The sequence below is a fragment of the Symphalangus syndactylus genome, chromosome 8 (genome assembly GCF_028878055.3).
Source record: "Symphalangus syndactylus isolate Jambi chromosome 8, NHGRI_mSymSyn1-v2.1_pri, whole genome shotgun sequence".
NCBI lineage: Eukaryota > Metazoa > Chordata > Mammalia > Primates > Hylobatidae > Symphalangus > Symphalangus syndactylus.
Genome location: NC_072430.2, coordinates 53,008,957 through 53,028,286, shown reverse-complemented (window position 1 = coordinate 53,028,286; position 19,330 = coordinate 53,008,957). Strand labels below are relative to the sequence as shown.

The window sequence follows — 19,330 nt, the reverse complement described above, 5'->3', positions numbered from 1 at the left end:
CATTTCAAGTCCCATTTTATGCACTGAATAATTAAAGGCAAAGCCACCAATTCCAACATCATTGACAGGCTGCAAATCTACTTGGTTATCTTTGTTTTGTCTAATGTACTCACTCAGACATAAATATCTCCATACCCCAAACCCAACAGAGTATCTGGCATTGTTTCCTGGCAAGATATACAGAAACAGTGATGAAGCAGTGTGTCCATGTACAGGGAGATGCCTCAGGGAGGAAGTGATCTTGTATCATGTAGCCTCTATGAGCTAGGAGCATAGTCAGCTCCAGGAGGACTCTAAAGGTTGGAAGAAACACTACATGGTGTTGAAGAGAGAGTATAAAGAAGAAAGGGTGCAAGACATCTAATAATCTTACAAAAGGCATGTCAATGTCAGCATTTTACCCCTTCCAGGAGGAGAGCACCAAAAGAGAGCAAGCTCAGGCGTCTCTAGACATTGCAACCTTGACATTTTCCCACAACAGAGGAAGAGAACTAAAAATACTAACCAATTATACCAGTCAATTGGTATAATCTATCAATGGTATAATCTATACCATCAATTATAGATGTGTCCATGTTTCCTAGAGAACCTTCATTGTGGGTTGTCACCTACTAAAATCTGCTTTCAACCATTTGTACCAAGAGGGAATAGGGAATAACCTGCATGAAATCCATAGGCAACACTCAGCCTCATTCCTCAGTCCTCATTCCCCCAGGAATCTAGCAGAAAAATAGGGATGAGCTTATTCAGTCATTTGATAAGCATACATTGTGTGAGGTACTGTGCCCACTGCCAGGGTTACAAAGATAAACAAGAAAATAAATGAATCCTACCCTCAAAGAGCTCATAGGCTAGTGGAAGAAACACACGTGAACAGATAATTACAATATAATAAAAATATAAAGAGAAAATTAAATGAGATAATGCATGTGAAAACATGCAGATAGTACTGTCATAAGGATAGACATATATATACTTGGAAATGGAATTGAGAGTCCCGAAATAAGCCCTCACATTTATAGTCAATTGATTTTCAACAAGGATTCTAAGACAATTTAATGAGGGAAAACATTTTCTTGAAAAATGGTGCTGGGACAACCATATATCCACATGTAAAATAATGAAGTTAGACCTCTACATTCATATAATATACAAAAATTAACTCAAAATAGATCAAAGACATAAATGCAGGCCAGACATGGTGGCTCATGCCTGTAATCCCAACACTTTGGGAGACCGAGGTGGGAGATCATTTGAGGCAAGGAGTTCAAGACCAGCCTGGGCAACATAGCAAGACCCCCATTTGTATTAAAAAAAAAAAAAGACACAAGTATTAGAGCTGAAAATATAAAACTGTTAGAAGAAAACACAGGTGTAAATCTTCATGACTTCATGGATTAGGCAGGGGTTTCCTAGAATGACACCAAAATCGTAAGCCATCAAAGAAAAAAATAGATACATTGGACTTCATCAAAACTAAACACTTTGATGTTTTAAAGCACAGCATCAAAAAAGTAAAGGCAAACCACAGATTGGGAAAAAAGTATTTATAAATCATATATTTGATAAGGGACTTACACTTAGAATATATGAAGATTTATCACAACTTGATAATAAAAGGAAAAATGACCAAATGAAAAAAATGGATACAAGCCAGGCTCAGTGGCTCACGCCTGTAATCCCAGCACTTTAGGAGGCTGAGGTGGGCGGATTGCTTGAATTCAATTTAAGACCAGCCTGACCAACATGGCAAAACCCTATCTCTACAAAAAATAGAGAAAATTAGCTGGGTGTGGTGGTGCGTGCCTGTAGTCCCAGCTACTTAGGAGGCTAAAGCAGGAGGATCACTTGAGCCTCAAAGGTGGAAGGAGCAGTGAGGCAAGACCACGCCACTGCACTCCAGCCTGGGCAACACAGTGAGACCCTGTCTCAAAAAAAAAAAAAGACAAATGATCTGAATAGACATTTCTGTAAAGAAGATAATAAAAATGGCCAAAAAGCACATCAAAAAGATGTTCCATGTCATTAACCATCAAGGAAATGAAAATCAACACCACAAAGAAATACCACTTCCCACCCACTAGGATAGCTGTAACAAAAAGACAGACAGTAACAAGTGTTAATGTGGATGTGGAGACGTTGTAACCCTCACAAACTGCTAGCCGGGTTCCATGGAGTTGGAAGAGAGTCTGGCAGTTCCTCAAATGGTTAAACATAAAGTTACCATACAACTTAGCAGTTCCACTCCTCCATAGATAGCCCAAGAGAAATGAAAACATGTCCACACCAAAAACTTATACGTGAATATTCATAGCATGATTCATGATAGCCAGAAAGTGTAAACAACCCAAATGTCCATCTACTAATGAATGTATAAAGAAAATGTGGTCTATCCATACAAAAGGAATGAAGTGGTACTGATATATATATATATATATATATACTACAACACTGATGATCTTGGAAACATGGTAAGTGAAAGAAGCCAGTCACAAAGGGTCACATATTGTTTGATTCTGTTTACATGGAATAACCAGAATGGACAATTCTATAAAGACAGAAGGCAGATTAGTGGCTGGCAGAGAAAGAGGAGTGACTGCTAACAGGTATGCAATTTCTTTTCAGAGTCATGAAAATGTTCTAAAATTGATTGTGGAGATTACACATTTTAAATAGACAAATCATATGGTACATTAATTATATCTCAATAAAGTAAAAAAAAAAAAAAAAAAAGCAGAAGGCGTGAGGCACAGGTCATCCATCTATAAGCTGTCAAGAGTCAATGTGGGCCTGGCCCAGTGGCTCACACCTGTAATCTCAGCACTTTGGAAGGCTGACATAGGAGGATGGCTTGAGGCCAGGAGTTCAAGAACAGGCTGTGCAACAGAGTGAGATCCCATCTCTACAAAAAGTAAATAAAGTTAGCCGGGTGTGGTGGCATGCACCTGTAATCCCAGCTATTCGGGAGGCCGAGATGGGAGGATTACTTGAGCCCAGGGGTAAACAAGAGTCAATACAGCCTAGTGTTTAAGAGCAAGGGCTTTGCAGTTTCTGTCTAAATAAGGATCCTGGTGGCACCATTTTTGATCTGTATCTTCGGTCAGGTTACTTAACCTCTCTAAGCCTCGATTTTCTGGTCTGTAAAATGGAGATGATAACACCTACTCATTTATTTCTGTCTTAATACTGATGCCTATACAGTACTCAATAAATGCTGCCCTACTGATGACCCCAGTTTGAACAATTTGAAAATACTCCTCCCGCTTGTTTTTAGTGTAGTGAATTTTACTTGATGATTTTCTTATCCTTTCCCTCAAACCACATGTACTGTGTCTTTTCCATGAAGCTTTATTATAAGGCCAGAAGGCCTTTAAGGTGCCAGAAGTTCCCCCACCTTTATCTGTGGAAGCTGCAAAGGCCTTGTGCAACATGAGCCGTGGCAGTTCTTGTGTTGACACGTACCTGTGGGCTCTGGGATGATGTGTTACTTTGTGCCAGAATTATCCCTGCCACCCGGATAGATCTGAGATCGTTTCTGGCAAAAATGTACATTGAGGAGAAATTCCTTCCTTGCCTTTCTTCTTTATTTTCTTTTTTCTTTCTTTTTTTTGGAGACAGAGTTTTGCTCTTGTTGCCCAGGCTGGAGGGCAGGGTCATGATCTCGGCTCACAGCAACTTCCACCTTCCAGGTTCAAAAGATTCTCCTACCTCAGCCTCCCAAGTAGCTGGGATTATAGGCGTGCGCCACCACGCCCGGCTAATTTTTGTATTATTAGCAGAGACAGGGTTTCACCATGTTGGCTAGGCTGACCTCAGGTGATCCACCTGACCTCCACCTGACCTCAGGTGATCCACCCACCTCCGCCTCCCAAAGTGCTGGGATTACAGGCGTGAGCCACCAAACCTGGCCTCCTTCTTTATTTTCTTAACTAAATAACTTGGTTTCTTTTTCGGAGCCATCCTGCCCTTATAAAGACATTTGACCCACATAGTTGCCAACATGAGACTCACATTTTAGCGTCCCACTTTGATTTTTTATCCAGCCCTGTTTGGGCAGAGATTGAGGAGCCTCTCTGTCACTGTGGATGTGCCAGTATTCCCTGTAGTTATTAAACAGAAAACAGGGTCTGAGTGCAGAGCCGTGTGATTGTACCCAAAACTCACATCATACTACCCATAAAGATGGCCTGTGGAGCCACTATAGTGATCACATTCCATTTCAACCCAGATCCTTTTTAAAAATTGAGATATAATTCACATGCCATAAAATTCACCTTCTAAGGTATAGTTCAGTGATGTTTAGTGTATTCACAGAGATACGCAGCCATCACCACTATCTCATTACAGAACATTTTCATTACCTCAAAAAGAAACCTCCATTGGCAGTCACTCCCCACTTTTCCCCTTCTGCAGCCCCTGGCAGCCGCTAGTCTACCTTCTTACGGATTTACGTATTCTGGACATTTTATATAAATAGATTCATATGCTATATAGCCTTTTGGATTTGGCTTCCTTCACTAAGCATAATGTTTTCAAGATCATCGGTGTTGTGGTATTTACAGTACTTCATTTATTTTTATGGCGGACAAATATTCCGTTGTATGGATATACCATATTTAGTTTATCTCTCCATCAGTTGATGAACATGTGGGTTGTTTCCATTTTTAGGTTCTCATGAATCATGCTGCTATGAACATTTGTGTCAGCTTTTTATGTGAACATATGCTTTTAATTCTCTTGTGTGTATAAGAGTACAATTGTTAGGTCATATGGCAACTCTGTTTAATTTTTTGAGGAACTGTCTAGCTGTTTTCCACAGTGACTGTACCATTTTACATTCCCACCAGCAATGTATGAGGATTCCAGTTTTTCCACATCGTCACCAACACATTATTATCTGACTTTTTGATTATGGCCATCAAAGTGGATGTGAAATAATATCTCATTGTGGTTTTGATTTAGGTTTCCCTAATGACTGTGGATGTTGAGCGTCTTTTCATGTGTTTATTGACCATTGTATATGTTCTTTGGAGAAATGTTTAGTCACATCCTTTGCCCAGTTTTTAGTTAGTTTATCTGTCTTTATTGTTGAGTCGTAAGTTTTCTTTACATGTTCTTGATTGTGTCTGAGATCATTTTCAATATGCAACAGAATGCTTGGACTTTTTTCATCATTATCAGAACACACCAGTGGACAAAATACACTCACCATTGCATTGCCTCCTGCTTTGCACTTGCCTGTCATTTTGGTAGAGCGTATACCTCTCCAATTGGTGCTTGCTCTATAGTAATAATCAGACTTAAGTGCCAGGTAACATCGTACATTTATAATGTTGTGCTGTTGTCAGAGCATTTTCACAAACACTATTTTATTTGTGTTTTCAGTTATTATCTCTGTTTTGTGGATGAGGAAACTGACTCTAGGGTTCAGTAAGTTGCCCAAGGTCAGAAAGCTGATAGAATATAACTGAACCTTGCACTCACAAATTCTAATACTCACCCAATGTTCTTTCCCTGGGCTGTCTCTTCCTAGTCTGAACTCCTTCAGTGCTGATCCTTCTGATCTTTGGGCTCTTTTTCATTCACTCATTATAAAATAGCCTTCTCTGATATGTTCTTATGCATTGACCTACCCTTTCCACCTTCAGTTAATCACTGGTGATCCTTCAGTACTCTCAAATTGAAATGCCTAAATTAGATACAATGGTAGATTTGTTGGAGAGCATGTCTTCTCAGTGATTTTCTAAATCAGTACATTTCCACTTTTTGTCTAGGTCAATCAGCTCAAAACCTCCATGCAGTCGGTTTTACAGGAGTGGAAGATTTATGATCAACTCTATGATGAAGTGAATATGATGACAATCCGATTCTGGTACTGCATGGAACACAGCAAGCCTGTGGTGTTATCATTGGAGGCCTTGAGATGCCAGGTGGAGAACCTTCAGGTAAATTAACCAAAGCTTGGCATGGTGCATTATTGGCAGGAAATTACAAATGGGAGGAAGCACAATAACGGGCATAACTGTGTTTGTGCCCTCCCACAGAGAAGCACAAAACATGTTAAATAGCAGATTCAAAAGAATAACTGGAAATTCCAAAATAAGTCACATGAGCCAAATCAGTAAAACATTGTAAAATGTTTGAATTTTGAGTTGAAAATGTTGAATCTTCCTTTATTTTCCGTGTCCATATTATTTCACAATTTAAGGTTTTGGTTTTTGAGTGGTCTTTTTTTTTTTTTTTTTTTTAGGTACGCCTAAGTGCTAAGTACTTAATATTACTTAGTACTTAAAAGTTCAGCCTCAAATAAAGAATGCCTTCTCCATTGTTTTCTTCCCATTCCTAATAGTTTATCAGAGCTGTAAGATTTGAGTGTTATTGCTACATAGTAGCAAGTGTTGAGAAGCTGCTGCCTTCTTTGGAAGTAGCCAGGCCATTCTGAAACTTAAATTTCTTGTATGTGTCTCTTAGTCTCTGCAAGATGAAGCTGAGAGCAGTGAAGGGAGTTGGGAGAAACTCCAGGAGGTTATTGGCAAACTCAAAGGTCTTTGCCCCTCTGTTGCTGAAATAATCGAAGAGAAATGCCAAAATACTCATAAAAGGTATGCTTTCAGATATAATTTGAATGATAGATATCTTTATCTTAATGACTTGTGAAGAATGAGGGGGCATAGGCATTGTACAGTCTTCTTCCTCCTCTGAGATGAGTGGTTCCCTACTATTCTGGTCTCTTCTGCTTTGATGGGTCTAGTCTATGTAAGATTCTACGTCATGAGGGCTGTCACATCCCTCGTACAAGTGTTTGGTATAATTATTCTAGAAATGGCCTAATTACAACCCCAGTGTACTCACTTACAGAGGGTATAGACCAAATGTCAAGTTCGATCTCGGAAACACCAAAGTCAGAGGCAGAAACAGACAAAGGGGTGGGCCAGATGGGCAGCCTGCAGGGGGTGTTCAGACATCACTGGAAACATTATAAGGTAGAAGAAAGCAGGTGTTAGAATATCTGGTGGGGAGGGCGTTTGTGGGTTTGGAAGGAATTCTTTGATGAACTACTTATGGTGGGATATGGAAGCTCCCTTTAAGGAATGTGGCCCTAGTTAATGGCAGGGCTTTTATTTTGATGAGTGGGATATAAAAGTTGGCCTCCAACCAATTGATTAGAGATAGGGATGAAGAGTTATGCTCTCTCAAGTGTCCTTCCTGATTATTCCTCTGTACAGTTTCAGCCTCTCTTGTAAATCAACTTTGAACAAGTAATGAACAAGGAACACCAAATTATATACCCTGCAGTGGTGCCCTTAGCTCTTGATCCAGTCTGTATTGGAAGAGGGGGAGGAGACAGACTAAGAGGAACCTGCAAATGCATCTGACTCCACATACAATATCAGGGCTACCATCAAAACGTATGGCAGGGCAGTCTGTTGCTAAACGAACTCAGTTGTTACGCCGCACATACACATTCACTTGTTGGTGCAAGAATATGTTGGAAGGCATGTTGAAAAACATGCATAACAAAAAGACTGAAGAAAAGAACACTAAAATGCTAATAGTAGTTACCTCTAGATAAATGAGATGTCAAGCATTTTTTAACTTCCTCATGGATTGGTAAGTAGGTAGGATAGATAGATAAAAAGAAAGAAATATCTGGAGGGATTTTGTTTGCTTTTTGACAGTGAATATATGTTGTATTTATAATTAGGGAAAATCTTATTTTAAAAGACAGATCTGATAAGATTTTTGAAATGCATAAAAGTAAAGCAGCGTGCTGTTTTCCACTTTTTATTCTTTAATCAGTTAGCAGGGTCGAGGATATTGTTGAGCAAACATTCTCATGTATTTCATGTTAGAATGTAAATATAATGCTTTCAGAAAGCAGACTGACCATTTATTCCCAAAGCCTTACAAATATTTACATCTTTATATTCTTTGACTCTGTTATTCTCCCAGAAATCTAGTCTAAGACTAATATCTTGAAATACAGAAAAAAAGCCTTTTGAATAAAACTGTATCTGAGTATTATCATAATAGCAAAAATTACAAATATCTTAACTATCCATACTAAACAGGAATTAAACTAAGGAATTTAGCAATTAAACTAAGGAAACAAAAAAAAAACCCGCAGACCATTTGTACAGCCATTTAAAATGAGGTTTACTTATTTTCTTTTATTAATAACATGGGGAAAATATTTTTTAAAAGTTACATGGGCCAGGCATGGTGGCTCATGCCTGTAATCCTGGCATTTTGGGAGGCCGAGGTGGGCAGATCACTTGAGTTCAGGAGTTCAAGACCAGCCTAGGTAACATGGCGAAACCCCCTCTCTACAAAAAAATACTAAAATTAGCCAGGCATGGTGGCATGCACCTGTAGTCCTAGCTACTTGTGGGGTCTGAGATGGGAGGATCGCTTAAGCCCAGGAGGTCAAGGCTACGGTGAGCTGAGATTGTACTACTGCACTCCAGCCTGGGCAACAGAGCACGACCCTGTTTCAGAAAAAAAAAAAAAAAAAGGTAGGAAAGAAAGGCAAGATACTACAGTCTGTATATGGAATAATAAAACAATTTCCTTTATTTCCACTTCTATGTAAGGAACATTTGTGTAAACAGATAATAAATTTTATTTGATATAAATACAATGTTAAAACCTGTTTAAAGATAGCATATCTCTATAAACTGGGAGCCTCTTCATGTGGAGACATTTTATCAGGCAAACAGTTCAGTGTTTCCTCCGTCTTTGCCAAAGAGACATTCATAGGTGGGGCACCATGGCTCATGCTTATAATCCCAGCACTTTGGGAGGCTGAGGCAGGAGGATTGCTTGAGGTGGGAGGATTACTTGAGCTACAGAGTTTGAGACCATCCTGGGCAACATATCAAGGCCCTGTCTCTACAAAAAAAAAAAAAAAAAAAAGTTTGAGCTCCCTTCATCACTCCCCTCCCTTAAAAAAAGAAAATGAAACATTCATAACTTCATAGGTATTTGTTGTCAATCATAAATTTTGTAGTTTTTGTGCAATATTATAAAGTCAAGTAAATAGCCTAATTTGGATTTCTTTTTATATAATGGTTTCTATAATGGTGATGCCACTAATTTTAAAAATCATTTAACAATGTCTTCTTAATGATCCATCTGCTAGTAACTTACCAGTAGAGTGTGTGCATTGTACTTTTGCTACAAGGGAAAGGAGAGAATGAGGGTTATGTTATTTGCATTGCACTGACAGGTGGACTCAGGTGAACCAAGCTGTTGCAGACCAGTTGCAGAAGGCCCAGAGTCTGCTCCAGCTCTGGAAGGCCTATAGCAATGTTCATGGCGAAGCTGCCGCAAGGCTGAAGCAGCAGGAAGCAAAGTTTCAACAGCTCGCAAACATCAGCATGTCTGGAAACAACCTGGCAGAGATCCTGCCCCCAGCCCTGCAGGACATAAAGGTGGGTACAAAGCCCATTTGGAAAACCAAGGCCAAGTGAGCCCGACAGACGGGGCCGGTAAGGGACAACCATGACCTGGGGACCAGACAGACCACAGGGACAGAGTAGTCAGTCAGGACAGGTGCTGTGAGCCAGCCATGTAGGACATAGACAAGGCTGGGAGGACCAGGTGGTGGCTCAGAGGTGACATCCAGGCAGCAAATAGCTGGATCAGGGGGACTCGATATCACCTCGCTCCAAGTCTGCACTTTCTCTCTAGTGTTAGGTCTCTAAGGCAAAAGCTTCATATGAAATCTGAAGTGAAAGCAAGTGTCTCAACTGAGTGTGACCCTGTAAGAATAATACATGTTGTATCTCTTGTTTTAGCAGTAATCATGGACTTAGTGCCATGTTGCTAGGCCTTTTCTGTGGGTATAGTAAATTTCAGACTATATTAAAGACTTGCATAATTTCCTTTATGGTGTTTTTTCTATTACTGTTAATGCTCAGAAAGTGAATACTCTAGTTCTGAACTGAGTGAACAGATGCATTTTGTATATTCTGCTACTATAGGTCAAATCAAAAAGTGGCAACCAATTTAATTAGGTGAGAATCCAACAGATATGCTCTGTACATCTGATTAACTTCTACCTGAGCTGATATTTAAAAATAAAACAGAAATTTTATATACAAGTATTTCCAGAATAGCCTTAAAATCAGCCTGATTGATAAAATTCTATAGTTTTTGCACGTGAATCCATTTATATCAGAAAGTCTAAGGCAGGAGTAAGAGTTGCATTGATTCTTGAAACAGCATGAAAGCAGATACCTAAACTGTTTGACAACTGAAATATAAAGTACATGAGTACTCAGGTTGTCTCCAGTTTCTATATACTAGAAGCCTCAACTCTATTAGTCAGTGGTCACTTTTAGTTTTGAACAGACAAATTTTGGAAAAGCGCCAGTGATGTACATCATTTCAAGAAAGCTCAGCCTTTTCAGCTGTTAAAAATAAATAATAACAAAAGGTCATGCCTACATTTTCAGGGCAAATATTCTCCTAGATTTTGATGGAGCAGCAGCAGGTAGGGAATTGTGGTTTGAAAGGAGGAAGAGGTGTTTGCCATCCCTTTTTCTTCTGCAGGAGCTGCAGCATGATGTGCAGAAGACAAAAGAAGCCTTTCTCCAAAATTCCACTGTCCTGGATCGACTCCCACAACCTGCAGAGTCCAGCACCCACATGCTCCTCCCGGGTCCCCTGCACTCCCTCCAGAGGGCTGCTTATTTGGAAAAGATGCTGCTTGTGAAAGCAAATGAATTTGAGGTTCATCTTTTCTTTCCATTCAAGTTTTAGTCTTGGACATTTGCATTCCATCTTCAATCCGTTGTATCCTTTGAAGCAATAGTGCTTTACGGGCTGCTCCTTAGCAAAACTACGGACTGAAGCTGCCCCCAAACGTATACAATTCTAGCTTCAATCACATGGGCAGATCTTAAGCAATCATTTCTTCATTATTGCAGATGTTAGTTCTAGAAGTCATATATGTATTATATTGCATACATCGTTCAGATCTCACAGTTATTTGGATTTCTGAGTCAAGTAATTGAGCCATAGAAGTAGCTGCTTAAAGCATGATGATTTGTCGTATCTTCATATCTTCATTCACGTTTTTTTTTTTTTTTTGAGACAGACTCTTGACCCGGCACCCAGGCTAGAGTGCAGTGGCATAATCTTGGCTCACTGCAACCTCTGCCTCCCAGGTTCAAGCGATTCTCCTGCCTCAGCCTCCTGGGTAGCTGGGACTACAGGCGCCCACCACCACGGCTGGCTAATTTACTTATTTATTTTTTTTGAGATGGAGTCTCGCTCTGTCGCCCAGGCTGGAGTGCAGTGGCGTGATCTCAGCTCACTGCAGGCTCCGCCTCCTGGGTTCATGCCATTCTCCTGCCTCAGCCTCTTGAGTAGCTGGGACTACAGGCACCTGCCACCATGCCTGGCTAATTTTTTTGTATTTTTAGTAGAGGTAGGGTTTCACCGTGTTAGCCAGGTTGGTCTCGATCTCCTGACCTCGTGATCTGCCTGCCTTGGCCTCCCAAAGTGCTGGGATTACAGGTGTGAGCCACCGTGCCTGGCCCGCTAATTTTTGTATTTTTAGTAGAGATGAGGTTTCACCACATTGCCCAGGCTGGTCTTGAACTCCTGGCCTCAAGTGATCTACCCATCTTGGCCTCCCAAAGTGCTGGGATTACAGGCATGAGCCACTGCACTCAGCCGTCATTCACTTTAATGCATGAGCTGTCAACAAGCTACACAGAAGGCCATGGAGCTCCAGTATCACATCTCAATACCAGCAGGAAAACAAACAAACAAAAAACCACATTTAACTGGTGGGACTGAGAGAACAGAGTGCTCACTGACTCTCCTCTATGTGGTCCCCTCAGGCAGGTGATCTGTCCATTTGGGAAGGCTCAAAGGCACAGAGTGAAAAATCAGGATGCTTCTGAATATTTATCTATGATTCTTGAGATAATAGTGAACTTCTGGGTGTCGAAAACAACTTGAATTTATTTTATTTTTACTTTACTTTATTTTATTTTATTTTTGAGACAGGGAGACAGGGTCTTATTCTGTCACCAAGGCTGGAGTGCAGTGGCCTAATTACAGCTTACTGCAGCCTCGACCTCCCAGGTTCAGGTGATCCTCCTGCCTCAGCCTCTCAAAAAGCTGGGACCAAAGGCGTGCACCACTATACCCAGCTGATTTTTTATTTTTTGCAGAGATGGGGTCTGCCTATGTTCCTCAGGCTGGTCTTGAACTCCTGGGCTCAAGCAATCTTCCCACTTCGGCCTCCTGAAGTGCTGGGATTACAGCCATGAGCCACCGTGCCTAACCAAAAACATCTTGAATTTTTAGCAGCTCCCAAGCCTGTGTTTAATTGTGTTTTATATGTACATGAAAATAGTTTCTAATGAAAATTTCTCTTGTTCTAGTTTGTTCTCTCACAATTTAAGGATTTTGGAGACCGGCTGGAATCTTTAAAAGGTCTTATTATGCATGAAGAAGAGAATTTGGATAGACTTCACCAACAAGAAAAAGAAAATCCTGACTCATTCCTGGTATTGCCAATATTTATCTTTTCTAAGGGCTTAGACTCACCATAGGGTTAAAAAAAAAATAAGCCTATTACTGTGAACTTATAGAATGTTTGCATCCTAACTCACTTTTTTTTTTGGGGGGGGGGGTACAGAGTCTCACTCTGTCACCCAGGCTGGAGTGCAGTGGCGCGATCTCGGCTCACTGCAACCTCCACCTCCTGGGTTCAAGCGATTCTCCTGCCTTAGCCTCCCGAGTAGCTGGGACTACAGGCATGTGCCACCATGTCCAGCTAATTTTTGTATTTTTTAGTAGAGAGGAAGTTTCACCATGTTGGCCAGGCTTGTCTTGAACTCTTGACGTCAGGTGATCCGCCTGCCTCGGCCTCCCAAAGTGCTGGGATTACAGGCCTGAGCCTCTGCGCCTGGCCTAACTCATCCTTGAGCACAGTCGTTTTTATGCCATTCATTACTGTCCTATTTTCCCTCAGGCCTAGAAAAAGTAGGACGACATATAGGAATCTCTTTTAGTAATATGTCAGAGTAATTTGTAGTAGATGTTTTTTCATAATTACTGTCAGTGAACTGAAATAATCTAGAAATTGGCTGTTGTGGTTAATTGAATTTTTCTGGTTAGTTTAATATAAAAAATATTGTATTAAATTATGCATTTTTCTTTTCTTTACCTTCGTAAGTTTAGTAAACATAAATGACTGAAAGAATTAGATCTGGTCTTGTAACTCTCCTAGGAATCAATATTCATAACTTAGATCAGCAGTCAACAAACTATGGTGCACTGTCCATCACTGATTTTTTTTAAATAAAATTTTGTTGGAACACAGCCATGCCCTTTCATTTACATATTGTCTATTATAGTTTTCTTGCTACAAGGGCAGAGTTGACTAGTTGCTACAGAGACCATATGGCCCACAAATGCCTAAAGTATTTATGATCTGGCCATTTACAGAAAAAGTTTGCTTATCCTGACCTAGAATGTTACTGCAGAGTTCTGTAGTGATAACTTCAATATCGTTAAGGATGTTTGCTTGTCCGCCTAGAAGCTGTCACTGGAATATCTTTTTAAAAATGAAATTTTGATAAGTTTTCTTTCTTGTGATGTCATGTTCTATCAAAATATGGGTGTTTAAGTCCCTAGCTCTACTAGAGTTATTTTAAGAATCAAATTTTCATCACTCTGTGCTTGACCTGTTTGTTGAAGGTCAAGTTATTGGCGGACTAAATGGGACTTAAAAGTCCAGAATTGATCCTTTTTTAAAAAGCCTGTTAGGCCGGGTGCAGTGGCTCACACCTGTAATCCCAGCACTTTGAGAGGCCGAGGCAGGTGGATCATCTAAGGTCAGAGTTTTAGACCAGCTGGCCAACATGGTGAAACCCCATCTCTACTAAAAATACAAAAATTAGCCAGGTGTGGTGGCAGGCACCTGTAAATCCACCTACTTGGGAGGCTGAAGCAGGAGAATCGCTTGAACCCAGGAGGCGGGGGTTGCAGTGAGCCGAGATCATGCTACTGCACTCCAGCCTGGGCAACAGAATGAGACTCCATTCCAAAAAATAAAAAAGCCTATTTTCTGTATTCTTCAATGACAAAATCTGAGATCACTTTCCTGGGCTGTTTGGGTGCTGGCCATGTGTGCAGGTTGGTATTCTAAAAGGCACAGCATTGAGAGAGCTGAATTCAGGTCCCACTCTAACATTAGCGAGCTGTTTGACTGTGGGCAAGTCATTTGCCTGTTCAGGCCCCAGTTTTCCTTTATCTTTGAGATAAGGAGGGTTTTTTGTCATCTAGATATCTTATTGGCATCCAAAAACCTGTACCTCAATTTTTTAAAAATAGAATCATGTGCTGGCACTGACTGCCCAATCACCTGATATTGAACATTTGAATGAAGTAAGCCTCAAGCTCCCACTTAGTGACGTAGCTCTGAAGACGTTACAAAATATGAACCGGCAATGGATTCGGGCCACGGCCACGGCACTGGAGCACTGCAGGTTAGAACATCCCTTCTCTGTCGTTGTTTCAATTAAGGTAAAATTAACGACTTCAGCTCGGGAATGGCAGTGTTAACATGGGTGTGTTTTGTTTGTTTTAAACCTTTGTAGTGAGCTTCAGGGAACTGGATTGAATGAAAAGTTTCTTTATTGCTGTGAAAAGTGGATCCAACTTTTGGAGAAGATAGAAGAAGCACTCAAGGTGGATGTGGCTAACAGCCTTCCTGAGCTCCTGGAGCAGCAGAAAACCTATGAGGTAAACCTGTGTTCTCTGCGGCCCTTGAACCGCTTATCTGGGGCAGGAGTCAGGAAAAGATAGCTTTAAATAAAACACAGGGAGTGTACCTATCAGTCCCTAAATACAGAACGTATACCTTTAAGCAAATTCAGTTGTCAATTGGTCATTTGTAAAATTCTCGTACGTTTCATAAATTTCTTTTTTTTTTTTTGAGACAGAGTCTCGCTTTTTCACCCAGGCTGGAGTGCAGTGGCTCAATCTCGGCTCACTGCAAGCTCCGCCTCCCGGGTTCACGCCATTCTCCTGCCTCAGCCTCTCTGAGTAGCTGGGACTACAGGCACCTGCCACCACGCCCGGCTAATTTTTTGTATTTTTAGTAGAGACGGGGTTTCACCATGGTCTCGATCTCCTGACCTCGTGATCCGCCCGCCTCGGCCTCCCAACGTGCTGGGATTACAAGCGTGAGCCACCGCGCCCGGCCCGTTTCATAAATTTCAACATTTACTGCTCTATTTTATTAGGGAGAGGACTCCTAGATTTTCTGCAGTACATGGAAGCTTCCAGTACAACTTTGCTTCCACAAAATGCAAAGATTATACCATTCTATCAAGAGCATAATAAAATACTTCGACTCATGTTTGTATTTTCACTCAATAATTCTCCGTAGTATTAAAGCACCTGGTATAATTATAACTGTAGTATTAATAATTTCACAGGAGAGTTTCCTCAGTGCTTATGCTGACATATATTTGAAAATACTCCTGGTGGTTATAGGCAGATCCTGCTTTTTTTTTTTTTTTTTTTTGGGAGATAGAGTCTTCCTCTGTCACCCAGGCTGGAGTGCAGTGGCGCAATCTCGGCTCACTGAAACTTCCACCCCCCAGGCTCAAGCAGTTCTCGTGCCTCAGACTTCCAAGTAGCTTGGACTACAGGCACATGCCACTGCACCTGGCTAATTTTTGTATTTTTAATAGAGATGGGGTTCACCATGTTGGCCAGGCTGGTCTCGAATTTCTGACCTCAAGTGATCCGCCTGTCTCAGCCTCCCAAAGTGCTGGAATTACAAAGGACACATTTCAAAAGTGTTCAGAATTAGTTCACTGCAACTTTTTAATGTAACTGATTGAAGTCTACATTGCTACATTAAGATCATCCAATTAAAATGAAATCACCCCTACCAAAAAGCTGAGTGGCCTTGAATAAGTTACTGAACCTCTTTATACCTTAGTTTCTTCCTCTTCAAATGGATGTAATAATAGTGCTTAAATCCTAAGGCTGAGAAATAAATGAGACAATGCATGTTTTACACAGTGCCTACCAAATCATAAATGCCCAACAAATGGGTATTAGATGTAATTATTATTAGACCTGTTTGCTTTTAAGAATATATTCGTAGGTGATGTTGATATGATAGTTGAACATTTTTTGCAGTAGGTTTGAATACTATGAAAATTAATTATCCCTCATATCCTTTATAAGCTTAGATTTTAATAGGAAATGTAGGTTCCGAGATTCATAAAATGAATTTTACTAGCTGATATTTTCTGCTTGGACTCATGTGCAGATGTTAGAAGCTGAAGTTTCTATAAACCAGACAATTGCCGATTCCTATGTCACCCAGTCCTTACAACTCCTGGACACAACAGAAATAGAGAACAGGTGAGCTGTCTGGGGCTCATGAAGGTTGTGGGCGGATGGAAGGTAATGCATTCAGTCGGGGCAGGCTTTCCGCCATGTGAACCTTGACCATGTTGGTGCCGTGTGCCCTGTTGGTTGACAGATCACCATAGGACCAGGCTTCTAACTATGTAGTGGGACTAGATCTTGCTGGGTGACCATAAAAACATCTGTGACAGACACCTTTTCCATATGGTAGGTGGATGGGGTTAGCAGCCCAGAAGCTTTGGAAATTGCCCACTTCTCAAGTATAGTTAACCAAGTTTGTGCCCCCAAATGATTCTTCTGTACTTTGTTTCCTTCTCTACCATCATCCTCATGATGTTTTGTTACTTAAAAAATAATTTCTAAAAAATTATTATTCCTAGTGTTCCCAGTAGGCAGCTAAATCCTGTAAGTCTGAAAGAAGGGCTTTCTCTCCATGCTACATATGTGGGCTTAGGGTCACTGGGCAGTGCCAGTCAGGCTGAACAGAGCCCCTTTGGCCAGTCTGCTAATGCTGAGTGAGTCTGCTCATGCAGCTGTACACATGGCAGACAGCCTGGACATGGCCTGGCCATTTAAATACTTCTCTAAATGTCCTAATGGGTATGATTTTTCTTCCACATCACCACCCATACACCTCTGAATCTTCTTTCAGCATAACTAAGAAATGTAAAGCCCTTTTCTGCCTAGTTCTGAAGCAGTAAATGCAAGCCAGTTCCAGGATGATAAGCTAATTTCTGTTTGATCTGTACAGAAAAACATGACTTTCCCATAATAAACAAGAGGCCTTATTTCTCATGTGAAGGATATTATTTATCCAGAAAAGAACTGTTGAGTAGCTGCAATAAAGCATGCTCTTTATTGCTAAAATTATGTAAAGTACACTCAAGTAATCCATAGTGTTACAAAGTACCTGCCTATTCATCTGTTGCCCATTGATCCAGTTTCTAGTTTTCCTTTCCACATTTGGCATAATGTATATTAAAACAGCTTCAGTTTGTTTAAGGGAATGGTTATGCATGCTGGCAAAATACCAGGTTACGTGCAGATACCTTCTGCTAAACTCAGTCTGCATGCTGCCCTTCCCAAAGTTTTAATCATGTTTAAATTGAATAGCACTCAGGTTTTTAGAAGTTGGGATTTTTTTCATGTAAATTGTACTTATAAAAACTGAATCTGAGCTGCTATTACCCACTGATAGTTACTTTTTCTACATGTTGATGTCTGGATTCTATAACCATTTGTTTTTCCCCAGACCAGAATTTATTTCAGAATTCTCAAAGCTGACAGATCGGTGGCAGAATGCTGTCCAGGGTGTTCGGCAGAGGAAGGGTGACATTGATGGGCTGGTGAGGCAGTGGCAGGATTTCACTACTGCTGTGGAGAACTTGTTTCGCTTCCTCACTGACACCAGCCACCCGCTATCTGCAGTGAAGGGCCAGGAGTGCTTCAGTCTCTACCAAACCAGAAGTCTGATCCATGAGCTGAAGGTAGTGTATGCATCATAGCAGTGTGAGAACCACAGGGTGATCATTATTTGCAAGATGTTCATTCACCTTTGGTTTAATGTTTTTGATGATGATGTGATCCAAGTGGGCTCTCTGCAGTGTGAGGCCAGCAAGGTGCAGTCACCACACCCCACAGCCTGATCCCTAGCATCGTGGGGTTGGAAACCCAGTATTACCCATTCATTCAGAAATACTAGGGTTCTCTTGGGCCATGAGAGGAGGCATGGAGTGGAGATGGGTGAATAAAGTGGGGGAAGTTTAGGGCAACAGACTCAAACCACCCAGATTCTTAAGCCAATGACTAATGTATAAATTGACCATTAGTATAGTAATGTACAGTGATGGTATTGTTTACTCTTGAAGGGCAAATTCAATGGGTAAAAATAAAATAGAATGAATAAGACCTACTATTTGATAGCACAGTAGGGTGACTATAGTCAATAATAATTTAATCGTATATTTTTAAATAAGGAATGTAATTGAATTATTTGTAACTCAAAAGATAAATGCTTGAGGGGATGGAAACCCCATTCTCCATGATGTACTTATTTGACATTGCATGCCTATAGTTAAAAACCTCATGCACTCACAGAAATTTTAAAAACTAATTTTAAAAAATAAAAATAAAGGGGCAAATTCATTCAGGCAACAAAGCTTTCCAAAAGAGACTTGCTTGATGAGCACAGGATTAGCATAGGTGGTTGGCGTGTCCCATGGAGCTGTAGAGCTACTCTCCACCTTAAAGAAGCCTCTCAACAAACACCACCCTCCTGAAATCCTGTACAGCCCTCACTCATTATGCAATCATCGCATATTAATTGAGTACCTTCTCTGTGCCAATCACTGTCCTAAGTGCTGGGTGTATTCTGTGGTTGGGAGAAGACCTTCGTCTCATAAGGGCAGATGAAGTAGTAAGTAAACCAGAATAATTAATCAGATAAATTAATAAGTAGTAAAGTATCAGATTGTAATAAGACTTACGTAGATCATTAAAACAGGGCCAGCAGAGATGGGGATGTGTGGCTCCTTTAGATTGGGTTGTCTCTGGCCATGTGACATTTAACCTGGGAGTGAATGATGAGAAGGAGCCAGCCATGCAAGATCTGAGGAAAGAGCCTTTCAAACCGAAGGAGAGGCTTACTCCAAGTTCCCAAGATGAGAACAAGCTCAGCACAGCAGAGGAACGGCAAAAAGCACAGTGTGACTGGTGCAGAGCTGGCAAGGCAGCAGTGGCAGGAGGTGAACTAGAAAGGCGGGTAGGGAGGAGTGTTTTGCAGGCTGGGTGTGGTAGCTGAATTACCTGGTCTGGCTGGAACCAGGGAGCCTTTGAAGCATTTCAGCTGAGGGAGAGGGCAATATGACACTATTTGTTTCTTTTTCTTTTTTTTTTTTGAGACGGAGTCTCC

General features: G+C 40.8%; 1 protein-coding gene across 4 annotated transcripts in view; it reads left to right on the top strand.

The window, feature by feature from the left end:
* The window catches only part of SYNE2 (spectrin repeat containing nuclear envelope protein 2), a 379,741-nt gene that overhangs the window by 306,089 nt on the left and 54,322 nt on the right, over positions 1–19,330 (top strand). For all 4 annotated transcript variants that reach the window (XM_055289134.2, XM_055289133.2, XM_055289132.2 and 1 more), the window contains exons 86-94: positions 5,775–5,945; positions 6,472–6,602; positions 9,230–9,434; positions 10,558–10,737; positions 12,405–12,530; positions 14,362–14,516; positions 14,628–14,772; positions 16,319–16,413; positions 17,672–17,906. In XM_055289134.2, coding sequence (XP_055145109.1) covers positions 5,775–5,945; positions 6,472–6,602; positions 9,230–9,434; positions 10,558–10,737; positions 12,405–12,530; positions 14,362–14,516; positions 14,628–14,772; positions 16,319–16,413; positions 17,672–17,906 — 1,443 coding nt within the window. The remainder of the gene's footprint in view (positions 1–5,774; positions 5,946–6,471; positions 6,603–9,229; positions 9,435–10,557; positions 10,738–12,404; positions 12,531–14,361; positions 14,517–14,627; positions 14,773–16,318; positions 16,414–17,671; positions 17,907–19,330) is intronic.